The sequence below is a fragment of the Lonchura striata genome, chromosome 36 (genome assembly GCF_046129695.1).
Source record: "Lonchura striata isolate bLonStr1 chromosome 36, bLonStr1.mat, whole genome shotgun sequence".
Classification (NCBI taxonomy): Eukaryota; Metazoa; Chordata; class Aves; order Passeriformes; family Estrildidae; genus Lonchura; species Lonchura striata.
In genome coordinates this window covers 847,145-859,634 of record NC_134638.1, presented here as the reverse complement: position 1 = coordinate 859,634, position 12,490 = coordinate 847,145, and the positions used below count along the sequence as shown (strand labels likewise).

Genomic DNA, 12,490 nt, shown 5'->3' with positions numbered 1-12,490 from the left:
TCCCTCATGTCCCCATTTTCCCCCATGTCCCCAGTTTCTCTCCAGTGTCCCCCATGTGCCCCCAGGTCCTCATGTGCCCCAAAATGTCCCGCATGTGCCCTCATGTCCCCGATGTCCCTCATGTCCCCAGTTTCTCCCCAATGTCCCCCATGTCCCCAGTGTCCCCTTATGTCCCCATTTTCCCCATGTGCCCCCAACGTCCCCTCAGGTCCCTGATGTCCCCCATGTCCCCTAAAATCCCCAATGTACCCCACGTCCCGCTGTCCCCCACGTCCCCAATAAACGCCCTGCCACCACTGCTCTCTCCGGCGTCTTTTTTGCGACCGCGGGTGGCAATCCCCCCAAACACGGCGGCCCTCATGGCCGCCATCGCTCCCCTGGCCGCCGCCATGCTGTACGTCGTTCTCCCGTACCGGAAGCGGAAGTTGGTTCCGCCCCCGCTTCCGGCCGCTGCTGGGCCTAGCCCGGAGCGTCCCTCGGAGGCGGCGGCAGCGATGGTGAGGGGGGGACCGGGGGTGTGGGGGAGCTCGGGGGGTCTGCGGTGTCCGGGGCACCCCCGGGCCTGACACCCCCGCCGGTACCCCCTCAGGACAGCGAATTCTCGGACGCGGAGGCGGCCCCGGGAGGGGAGGAGAACGCGCCGGTTTATTGCGTGTGCCGCAAGCCGGACATCAACTGCTTCATGATGTGAGGGGAAATGGGGTCCTGAACTGCTTTGTGGTGTGAGGGGAAATAGGGGTCCTGAAGTGCTTCGTGGTGTGAGGGGGAATTGGGGGGGTCCTGAACTGCTTCGTGGTGTGAGGGGAACGGGGGTCCTGAACTGCTTCGTGGTGTGAGGGGAAATGGGGGGGGTCCTGAACTGCTTCGTGGTGTGAGGGGGAATTGGGGGGGTCCTGAACTGCTTCATGGGGTGAGGGGGAATGGGGGTCCTGAACTGCTTCGTGGTATGAGGGGGAATTGGGGGGCTCCTGAACTGCTTCGTGGTGTGAGGGGAAATGGGGTCCTGAACTGCTTCGTGGTGTGAGGGGAAATGGGGGTCCTCAAGTGATTCAGGATGTGAGGGGGTCTGGGGGTCCCCAAGTGCTTCATGATGTGAGGGGGGGTCTGAGGGGTCGCAGCAGATCTGAGGGGCCAGCTGGGGGTCCTGGGTGCTTTTCAGGGTGGGAGTTGGGGGGGTCCCAGCTTGTCTTGGCCCCTGGGGCTGTTGAGGGGGTGCCTTGAAGCAGGGAGGGGTGCAGAGTCCCCCTGGGGGGCTTCGGGGGTCCCTGGCTGAGGGTCTCGGTGTCTCCCCTGTCCCGCAGCGGCTGCGACAACTGCAACGAGTGGTTCCATGGGGACTGCATCAACATCACCGAGCGCATGGCCAAGGCCATCCGCGAGTGGTACTGCGGGCAGTGCCGCGGTGAGAGGGGCTGGGGGCTCTGGGGGGCTCTGGGGGGCTTTGGGGGGGTTCTGGGGGGTCACTGGGGAGTGGCAGTGCTGCAGTGAGAGGGGCTGGGGGCTCTGGGGGGCTCTGGGGGGCTTTGGGGGGGTTCTGGGGGGTCATTGGGGAGTGGCAGTGCTGCAGTGAGAGGGGCTGGGGGCTCTGGGGGGCTTTGGGGGGGTTCTGGGGGGTCATTGGGGAGTGGCAGTGCTGCAGTGAGAGGGGCTGGGGGCTCTGGGGGGCTTTGGGGGGGTTCTGGGGGGTCATTGGGGAGTGTTGGGCTGAAGTTAGAGGGGTGGGGGGTTCTGATTTGGGGGGGTTCCAGGGACACTTGGGGTCTGGGTGGTTTTTGGGGTGCCTGATCCCAGATCAAGTGCTCGGCCCTTATGCGAGGCGGGGGTGTCCTGGTGGGGTTTGAGGGGTTGCTGGTGGGATTCGGGATGCCTGACCTTGTTTTTGGGGTGCCTGACCCCGTTTTTGGGGTGTCCCCGGTGGTGGACCCCCTGACCCCTCTGTGACCCCCCTCCCAGAGAAGGATCCGTCCCTGGAGATCCGGTACCGGCACAAGAAGTGGCGGGAGAAGGAGCATGAGGGGGCCAAAGGGCAGGAGATGGAGCAGGGCCGGGCTGCCAAGGTGGGCTCAGGGGGTGGGGACCCCACTAAGGGGGACACCCCAATGCTGGGGGGAGGCTGGGAGGTGCCTGAGTCCATTGGGATGAGGATTTGGGGGACAGCAGGAAGCTGGGGGGTGCTTTGAGGGAGATTTGGGAGACCCCTGACCTTCTCTGGGTGCCTGAGATCCCTTCTGGATTGGGTTTTGGGGTGTCCCGGGTGGACTTTTGGGGTGCCTGACTCAATTTTTTAGTCTCCTGACCCTATTTTTGGGGTGTTTGACCCCAGATCAAGCACTCAGCCTGCATTTGGAGATTGCGAGGTGGGGGTGTCCCTGGTGGGATTTAGGATGTCCCTAATGGAATTTGGACTGTTCCTGATGGATTTTGGTGTGTCTAACTCAATTTATGAGGTGCCTGACCCCATTTTTGGGGTGTCTGACCCCATTTTTGTTTGCCTGACCCCAGATCAAGCGCTCAGCCCGTGTGTGTGGGGAGTGCAAGGCGGAGGTGACCCTGGTGGGATTTGGGGTGTTCCTGGTGGCTTTTGGGGTGCCTGAATCCATTTTCGGGGTGCCTGACCCCATTTTTGGAGTTCCTGACCCCATTTTCGGGGTGCCTGACCCCGTTTTTGGGTGCCCGACCCCAGATCAAGCGCTCGGCCCGCATGTGCGGGGAGTGCGAGGCGTGCCGGCGCCCCGAGGACTGCGGGCAGTGCGACTTCTGCCGGGACATGAAGAAATTCGGGGGCCCCAACAAGATCCGCCAGAAGTGCCGCCTGCGGCAGTGCCAGCTGCGGGCGCGGGTGAGCGGGCACCCAGCGTGTCCCCAACGTGTCCCCAGTGTGTCCCCAGCGTGTCCTTGGTGTGTGTTGGCAGTGGGGTTTGTCCCCTGTGTGGCGTGGCCTCAGTGCCTGCCAGGGCTGGGGGTGTTGGGGTGACCTTGGTGTGTCCCCGCTGTGTCCCCAGTGTGGCTCTTTGTCACAGTGTCCCTGTCGTGTGGCCTCTGTCACCACCTCGTGTCCCTTTGTCACCCTGTCCCGTGTCCCTTTGTCACTGTCTTGCTGTGTCCTTGTGTCTCTTTGTCACCTCATGCCACATCCCTGATGTGTCACGCTCGTGGCATGTCCCCGTGTCCCCCACTGCTCACGTGCTCTATGTCCCCAAAAACTGCTGCCTGTCCCTGTGTCACCCTGAGGTGTCCCCAAGTGTCCCCATGTCTGTGTGTCACTGTCCACAGTGTCCCTGACATGTTCCCAACATCTGTTATGTCCCTGTGTCACCTTGTCTCGCTGTCCTCACGTTCCATGTCTGTGTCACTCTTATCAGCGTGTCCCCGATGTGTCCCCAACATGTCTTGTGTACCCAAGTGTCCCGTGTCCCTGTGTGTTCTTGTTCTCTGTCTCTGTGTCTCCATGTTCCTGTGTCCCCATGTCCTATGTCACACTGTGTACCCATGTCTGTGTGTCCCCACATCCCTGTATCCCCATGTCCTGTGTCCCCATGTCCTATGTCACACTGTGTCCCCATGTCCTATGTCACACTGTGTCCCTATGTTCTATGTCACACTGTGTCCCCATGTTCTGTGTCCCCATGTCCTATGTCACACTGTGTCCCCATGTCTGTGTGTCCCCACATCCCTGTATCCCCATGTCCTGTGTCCCCGTGTCCTATGTCACATTGTGTCCCCATGTCCTATGTCACACTGTGTCCCCATGTTCTGTGTCCCCATGTTCCACGTCCCCATGTCACCGCCCTGTCCCTGACGTGTCCCCTCTGTGTCCCCACAGGAGTCCTACAAGTACTTCCCCACCTCGGTGAGTCCCTGGGGCCCTGGGGGGAGGGGAGGGAGGGGAAAGGGGGACCCCAGACCCCCCCTGTCCCCGTGAGAAGGGCGTGGGGGAGGGCCCAAGCCTGGCCTGGGTGGGGAAGGGGCACCCCAAAATCCTCATTGCCCTTGGGGTGACGGGGGGCTCACAGCTACAGGGGCTGGGGGTGCCCAGGAAGGTGCTGACCCCCCCCCCCCCCAGTTGGTGCAGGGGGGTCCCAGGGGTGCCATGAGAGGGTCCTGGGGGTGCCAAGGAGGTCCTGGGGGTGCCTGGTGGGTCCCAGGGGGTCCCTGGTGGGTGCTGACCACCTGCCAACTGATAGGGGTGTCCTGGGGGTGCCATTAGGGGGTCCCAGGGGTGCCATGGGGGGGTCCCAGGGGTGCCATGGGGAGGTCCCAGGGGTGCCATGGGGGGTTCCCGGGGGTCCCTGGCGGTGCTGACCCCCCCCCAGCTGGCCCGGGGGCGTGAGGGGGACCTGGAGCTGCTGAAGGCGCAGCTGGGGGGGCCGGGGCCCCCCGAGAGCCTCTCGGATGAGGAGCTGCCCCTCGACCCCCGGCTCTACCAGGAGCTCTGCGCCGGCGCCTTCGACGAGCACGGCCTGGTGAGCCCCCCAAAAACTGCCCCAGGCACTCCAAAAAACAGCAACCCCCCCCCCCCCCCACTCCGGGACCCCCAAAACTGGCACCTGGCACCCCAGAACTGCCCCCCCCACCCCCGACCCCAAAAACTGCCCCCCCAGCACTCCAGAACTGCCCCTCTGGGACCCCAAAAACTGCCCCCTCCCCCAGGACCCCAAAAACTGCCTCCCTGGCACCCCAGAACTGCCCCTCCGGGACCCCAAGAACTGTCCCTGGGACCCCAAAATCTGCCCCCCTGGGACCCCAAACACTGCCCCCGCCCTGGGACCCCAAAACTGCCCTCCTGGCAACCCAGAACTGCCCAGGGACCCCAGAACTGCCCCCACCGGCACCCCAAAACCCACCAGGCACCCCAAAACCCACCAAGTACGCCCCCAGATACCACAGGAGCAGCTGTGAAGGAGGTTTTTCACATCAGGGCCTGGTTGAGTGAATTTAGGGCTGCTTTGTGTGTCAGGGCCTGGTTTAGGCTGTTTGGGGGTGGTTTTGTGTGTCAAGGTGAGCTTTGGGTCTATCAGGACGTGTCCTTGGTCCCCAAATGTCCCTGACGTGGGACCGTGGCATGTCCCCACGCTGGACTGTGCCCTGAGGCATTGTCCCCAAATGTCCCCAGCGTGTCCTGGCACATCAGGACATGTCCTCATGGCACTCTGAGGTGTGTCAAGCATATCCCTGCATGTCCCCAGCGTGTTCTGGCACGGCTCCACACCAGGCCATGCCCCGAGGTGTGTCCCCAAATGTCCCCAAGTGTGTCCTGGTGTAGCTCCGTACCAGGCCATGCTCTGTGGCATGTCCCCAAATGTCCCCAGGCATGTCCTGGCATGGCTCCACACCAGGCCATGCCCTGTGGCGTGTCCCCAGCATGTCCTGGCATGTCCCCACACCAGGCCACATGCCTCAGGCACCTCAGGCCACATTGTCCCCTCGTGTCCCTTCACGGGCCACACTCTGAGACGCATCAAGTTTGTCACCCCACGTGTCCCCACGTGTCCCCGACATGTCCCCACGTGTCCTCGGTCCTGCCAGCCCTGGCTCAGTGACGCCGAGGACGCACCGTTCCTGGACCCCGTCCTGCGCAAGCGCGCCGTGAAGGTCAAACACGTCAAACGCCGCGAGAAGAAGTCAGACAAAAAGGTGAGGGGGCACTGGGAGCTACTGGGAGGGCCACTGGGAGCTACTGGGGGTTACTGGGATGCTCCAGGGGTTGCTGGGAGGGCTCTGGGTGGTTGCTGGGTTACGAGCAGTGGTTACTGGTTGGTGACGGGTGGTTACTGGTGCTCACTGGTGTGGAAGGAGGAATGGCGGAATGAGCACTGGGAGGATGCTGGGAGGTAACTGGTGCTAACTGGTGTGGAAGGAGGAGCGCTACAAGCAGCACTGACTGTGTTGGGCTATGACTGGTGGTGACTGGGTGGTGACTGGGAGGTTACTTGTGTTAACTGGTGCTAACTGGTGTGGAATGACGAGCACTACTAGTGGCACCAGCAGCGGGCACAGCACTGGGAGGGCTCTGGTGGTTACTGGGAGGTTACTGGTGCTAACTGGGGGTTACCGGTGGAGAAGGAAGAGAACTACAAGCAGCGCTGACTGTGTTGGGCTATGACTGGTGGTGACTGGGAGGTTACTGGGCTATGAGTGGTGGAGACTGGGTGATTACTGGGAGGTTACTGGGAGGTTACTGGTGCTAACTGGGGGTTACTGGTGCAGAAGGAAGAGCGCTACAAGCAGCACTGACAGTGTTGGGCTATGACTGGTGATTACTGGGAGGTTACTGGGAGGTTACTGGTGCAGAAGGAAGAGCACTACAAGCGGCACTGACTGTGTTGGGCTATGACTGGTGATTACTGGGAGGTTACTGGGAGGTTACTGGTGCAGAAGGAGGAGTGCTACAAGCGGCACCGGCAGCGGGCACAGCATTGGCAGTGCTGGGCTATGACTGGTGGTTACTGGGAGCTTACTGGGAGGTTACTGGCGCTCACTGGGGGTTACTGGTGCAGAAGGAGGAGCGCTACAAGCGGCACCGGCAGCGGGCACGGCACCGCGAGCGCCGCGGGCACCCCGAGCGCGCCGACGCCCGCGACCCCGCGGGGCTGGGCCAGTGCCTGGGCCCCGGCTGCACCCGCCCCGCGCGCCCGCCCTCCAAGTACTGCAGCGAGGCCTGCGGCATCAAACTGGCTGCCAAGTGAGTACCCACCAGTACGGACCAGTATAAACCAGTGCGGGACACGACAGGCTGGTATAGACTGGTATAAACTGGTACAGAATGGTACTGGCTGGTATAGAGCAGTACAGAACAGGACAGGCTGCTGTAGACCAGTGTAAACCAGTACAGGATAGTACAGGCTGGTGTAGACCAGTATAAACTAGTACCCAATGGCACAAACCAGTATAAACCAGTACAGAACAGTACAGGCTGGTATAGACCAGTATAAACCAGTATGGAATGGCGCAGATCAGTATAAACCAGCAATGATCTGTAGAGTGATGCAAACCAGTATAGACCAGTATAAACCAGTAAAGGATAGTACAGGCTGGTGTAGACCAATATAAACTAGTACCCAATGGCACAAACCACTATAAACCAGTACAGAACGGTACAGGCTGGTATAGACCAGTATAAACCAGTATGGAATGGCGCAGATCAGTATAAACCAGCAATGATCTGTAGAGTGATGCAAACCAGTATAGACCAGTATAAACCAGTAAAGGATAGTACAGGCTGGTGTAGACCAATATAAACTAGTACCCAATGGCACAAACCACTATAAACCAGTACAGAACAGTACAGGCTGGTATAGACCAGTATAAACCAGTACGGAATGGCGCAGATCAGTATAAACCAGCAATGATCTGTAGAGTGATGCAAACCAGTATAGACCAGTATAAACCAGTAAAGGATAGTACAGGCTGGTGTAGACCAATATAAACTAGTACCCAATGGCACAAACCAGTATAAACCAGTACAGAATGGTACAGGTTGGTATAGACCAGTATAAACCAGTACAGAATGGCGCAGAGCAGTATAAACCAGCAATGATCTGTACAGAGCGGTGCAAACCAGTATAGACCAGTGTAAACCAGTACAGAATGGTAAACCATTCTACAGTATAGACCAATATAAACCAGTACAGACCAGTATAAACCACTTACACTCCCCATTAACCCTTTCCTCACCTGGATCCCAGCCGGATCTATGAGATCCTGCCATAGCAGATCCAGCAGTGGATCCGCCAGTGGATCCCAGTGATCCCACAGCCCCCATTAACCATTTCCTCACCCCAATCCCAGCTGGATCTACGAGATCCTGCCGCAGCGGATCCCAGGGATCCCGGAGCCCCCATTTTAACCCTTTCCTCACCCCGATCCCAGCCAGATTGATGAGATCCTGTCATAGCAGATCCCAGGGATCCTGCACTCCCCATTAACTGTTAGCTCGATCCCAGCTGGATCTACAAGATTCTGCCATAACCAATCCAGCAGTGGATCCCAGGGGTCCCGGAGCCCCCATTAACTCTTTCCTCACCCCGATCCCAGCTGGATCTGCAGGATCTTGCCACAGCGGATCTCCAGCTGTGTATCCCAGGGATCCCACAGCCCCCATTAACCCTTCCCTCACCCCGATCCCAGCTGGATCTACGAGATCCTGTGACAGTGAATGCAGCAGTGGATCCCAGGGATCCCGGAGCCCCCATTAACTCTTTCCTCACCCCGATCCCAGCTGGATCTGCAGGATCTTGCCACAGCGGATCTCCAGCTGTGTATCCCAGGGATCCCACAGCCCCCATTAACCCTTCCCTCACCCCGATCCCAGCTGGATCTACGAGATCCTGTGACAGCGAATGCAGCAGTGGATCCCAGTGATCCCACAGCCCCCGTTAACCCTTTCCTCACCCCGATCCCAGCTGGATCTACGAGATCCTGTGACAGTGAATGCAGCAGTGGATCCCAGGGATCCCGGAGCCCCCATTAACTCTTTCCTCACCCCGATCCCAGCTGGATCTGCAGGATCTTGCCACAGCGGATCTCCAGCTGTGTATCCCAGGGATCCCACAGCCCCCGTTAACCCTTTCCTCACCCCAATCCCAGCTGGATCTATGAGATCCTGTGACAGTGAATGCAGCAGTGGATCCCAGTGATCCCACAGCCCCCGTTAACTCTTTCCTCACCTCAATCCCAGCTGGATCTACGAGATCCTGCCGCAGTGGATGCCAGGGATCCTGGAGCTCCCATTTTAACCCTTTCCTCACCCTGATCCCAGCCGGATCTACGAGATCCTGCCGCAGCGGATCCAGCAATGGATCCCTGTGATCCCACAGCCCCCGTTAACCCTTTCCTCACCCCGATCCCAGCCGGATCTACGAGATCCTGCCGCAGCGGATCCAGCAATGGATCCCTGTGATCCCACAGCCCCCGTTAACCCTTTCCTCACCCCGATCCCAGCCGGATCTACGAGATCCTGCCGCAGCGGATCCAGCAGTGGCAGCAGAGCCCGTGCGTGGCGGAGGAGCACGGCAAGCGGCTGCTGGAGCGCATCCGGCGCGAGCAGCACCAGGCGCGGCTGCGGCTGCAGGAGATGGAGCGGCGCTTCCACGAGCTCGAGGGGCTCATCGCCCGCGCCAAGGGGCACCCGCCCCGCGAGGACGAGGAGGTGGGCACCCCCCGGGGCTGCCGGAGGGCTGGGGACCCCAAAAATGCTTTCATTCTACCCGTTTTGCATCCCTCTTGTGATCGCACTTGGTTATTTATGGATACGTGGTTGCCCCCACATCTTTTAATTTTCCCTGTTCTGGGTCCCTCTTGAGATCCCCCTTAGTCCTTCGTGGATATCTGGGTGCCCCCAAATGTTTTCATTCTCCCTGTTCTGGCTTTCTCTTGAGACCCCTCTGCTGTCCTGGTACCCACACTCAGCTCCTGCAGGGCTGGGCCCCCCAAAAACCCTTTAGTTCTGGGTCCCTCTTGGGATGCCCCCAAACCCCTTTATTTTTCCCCATTCTGGGTGCCCCCTGGGCATCCCCCAAATCTCTGAGTCTCTCCTGAGCCCTGTCCTGGGTCCCCCATGGATACCTGGGTCCCCCCAAACCTCTCCCTGGAGCATCTGCGTGTCCCTGGAGCCCCCTAATCTTGTGTCCCCCCAATGCCTGGGTCCCCCCTTGGACCCCCTGACCCCGCTGTCCCCCCAGAGCACGGAGGGGGACAGTGAGGACACGGACCTGCAGATCTTCTGCGTGTCCTGCGGCCACCCCATCAACCCCAAGGTGGCCCTGCGGCACATGGAGCGCTGCTACGCCAAGGTGATCCCGGGATTTGGGGGGGGTCTGGGGGCACCTCTGGATTCCTGGGGTCTTTGGGGTCATCCATGGCATTCCAGGCTGCTGTGGGATCATCCATGGGGTCTGTGGGATCATCCACAGGACTCTCTGGGCTCCTGTGGGATCCTTTTAGGGGAACTTTGGGAGCCCCCAGAGCTGGGCACCCCTCCTAGATCCTGCAGTGGCCACGGGGATCCCTTCCCTCAGCTTGGGGGGACTGGGGGGGGTTCCTAGGGGGCTGGGGGGACGCTGCGAAGGAACTTTGGGGGTTTCTATAGGGGCTGGGGGGGCTGTAGGACCTGCTGGGAGCTCTGTAGGGACTGGGGGTTCTGTGGGGAGGGTCTCTATAGGGGCTGGGAGGCCATTAGGACCCTATGGGAGGGCTCGGGGGGGCTCTATAGGGGTTGGGAGTCCATAGGGCCAAGGGTGGGCTCAGGGGTCCCATCCCTGCCCCCTTTTTGACCTCCCCCACCCCATTGCAGTACGAGAGCCAAACGTCCTTCGGGTCCATGTACCCCACCCGCATCGAGGGGTGAGTGGGGAGGGGGCTCTGGGGAGGGGGGGCACCCTGGGGGGCTTTCTGGGGTAGGGGGGTCCTCCCACCCCCCTAAATCCTCCTGGGAAGGGGGAGGGCAGCACCCAAGGGAGACTTTTTGGGGTGGGGGTGTCATCCCCCCCAGGGGAGCACCCAAGGGGGAGTTTGATTGTGGCTGTCTGGGGTGGGGTGGGGAGTCCTTCAGCACCCTGTCCCCCCCACCCAGGACACCCCTTGTGTCCCCTCCAGGGCCACTCGGCTGTTCTGTGACGTTTACAACCCCCAGAGCAAAACCTACTGCAAGAGGCTGCAGGTGCTGTGCCCCGAGCACTCCCGGGACCCCAAGGTGGGCACAGATTGAGATTTTGGGGTGGAATTTAGGGCATCTGTGCCCCGAGTGCTCCTGGGATCCCAAAGTGGGCACAGAATGAGATTTTGAAGTGGAATTTAAGGCATCTGTGCCCTGAGCACTCCCAGACCCCAAGGTGGGCACATGGGGGCTTTGGGGAGCAGGGGCAGTGCCCAGGACAGTCCTGGGACCCCAAAATGTGCACATAATGAAATTTTGGGGTGGAATTTAGGGGATCTGTGCCCCGAGCACTCCCGGGACCCCAAGGTGGGCACAGATTGAGATTTTGGGGTGGAATTTAGGGCATCTGTGCCCCGAGCGCTCCCTGGACCCCAAAGTGTGCACAGGGAGGGCCAGGACAATCCCAGGACACAAAGTGGACGTGAGGGGACAGGACAGGGGCAGTGCCCAGGACACTGGCAGGACCCCAGGGTGGCCATGGAGGTGGCGGAGGGGCTCTGGGTGTCCCCAGCCCGGCGCTGACCCCGTGCCCGCCTAGGTGCCCGCGGATGAGGTGTGCGGGTGCCCGCTGGTGCGTGACGTCTTCGAGCTGACCGGGGACTTCTGCCGCGTCCCCAAGCGCAAGTGCCACCGTCACTACTGCTGGGAGAAGCTGCGCCGCGCCGAGGTGGACCTGGAGCGCGTCCGCGTGGTGGGTGCCACCGCCCGGTGTCCCCAGGGTGTCCCCACATTGTCTGTGTCACTGTTCCCACGCCGTCCCCACACTATCCCTGTCCCCCACAGTGGCACAAGCTGGATGAGCTGTTCGAGCAGGATAGTGTCCCTGTCCCCACACTGACCATGTCCCTGTCCCCATGCTGTCCCCACACTGTCCCTGTCCTCACACTGTCCCCACACTGTCCCTGTCCCCACACTATCCCTGTCCCCACGCTGTCCATGTCCCTGTCCCCACACTGTCCCTGTCCCCACGCTGTCCATGTCCCTGTCCCCACGCTGTCGCTGTCCCCCACAGTGGTACAAGCTGGATGAGCTGTTCGAGCAGTACAGTGTCACTGTCCCCACGCTGTCCCCACACTGTTGCTGTCCCCCGCAGTGGTACAAGCTGAACGAGCTGTTCGAGCAGGACAGTGTCCCTGTCCCCACACTGTCCATGTCCCCACACTGTCCCTGTCCTCACACTGTCCCTGTCCCCACACTGTGCCTGTCCCCACACTGTCCCCACACTGTCCCTGTCCCCACACTGTCGCTGTCCCCCGCAGTGGTACAAGCTGGATGAGCTGTTCGAGCAGGACAGTGTCCCTGTCCCCACACTGTCCATGTCCCTTCCCCATGCTGTCCCCACACTGTCCCTGTCCCAACACTGTCCATGTGTCTGTCCCCACACTGTCCCTGTCCTCACACTGTCCCTGTCCCCACACTGTCCCTGTCCCCCGCAGTGGTACAAGCTGGACGAGCTGTTCGAGCAGGAGCGCAACGTGCGGGCGGCCATGACCAACCGGGCGGGGCTGCTGGCGCTGATGCTGCACCAAACCATCCAGCACGACCCGCTGACCACGGACCTGCGCTCGGACCGCTGACCACGGGCCTGGCTCGGACCGCTGACCACCCCCGGAGCCCCAAAACCCCCCCGACCCCTCCCCACATCCCCCCACCCCTGATTCCTGGGTGCTCCCCCATCCCCAAATAAACCGGGTGTGCAAAACGAGTCTGGGGGTGTCCCTGTGCTGTTGTTGGGATTTAGGGGGGCTCCTGTGGGGTCTCTGGGATTCTGGGGGTCCCTTTTGGGGGAATTTTGGGAGGCCCTGGGTTCTGGTACCACCCCAGACCCTGCAGAGG

The 12,490-nt window shown here is 60.9% G+C and overlaps 1 protein-coding gene across 2 annotated transcripts; it reads left to right on the top strand.

Annotated features, from left to right (window-relative positions):
• The first annotated feature begins 441 nt into the window (after positions 1 to 441).
• Positions 442 to 12,359, top strand: CXXC1 (CXXC finger protein 1). 2 transcript variants are annotated; one of them, XM_077789726.1, is made up of 15 exons: positions 442 to 497; positions 590 to 687; positions 1,302 to 1,402; positions 1,954 to 2,057; positions 2,684 to 2,839; positions 3,824 to 3,850; positions 4,314 to 4,463; positions 5,527 to 5,634; positions 6,498 to 6,682; positions 8,941 to 9,148; positions 9,681 to 9,791; positions 10,292 to 10,341; positions 10,594 to 10,690; positions 11,193 to 11,345; positions 12,091 to 12,359. In XM_077789726.1, exons 1-15 carry the CDS (start codon positions 495 to 497, stop codon positions 12,229 to 12,231), a joined length of 1,692 nt encoding a protein of 563 aa, XP_077645852.1. In that variant the 5' UTR covers positions 442 to 494; the 3' UTR covers positions 12,232 to 12,359. The 2 variants fall into 2 exon arrangements, with proteins under 2 accessions (XP_077645852.1, XP_077645854.1); XM_077789728.1 differs by lacking the exon at positions 4,314 to 4,463.
• Positions 12,360 to 12,490: the final 131 nt, after the last annotated feature.

What these genes read in the sequence shown, in the direction of transcription:
- CXXC1 (XM_077789726.1), top strand. An exon ending in GTACTGCGGGCAGTGCCGCG is followed by an intron (nt 1,403 to 1,953) that starts GTGAGAGGGGCT and finishes CCCCCCTCCCAG; the next exon opens with AGAAGGATCCGTCCCTGGAG. An exon ending in TGGAGCGCTGCTACGCCAAG is followed by an intron (nt 9,792 to 10,291) that starts GTGATCCCGGGA and finishes ACCCCATTGCAG; the next exon opens with TACGAGAGCCAAACGTCCTT.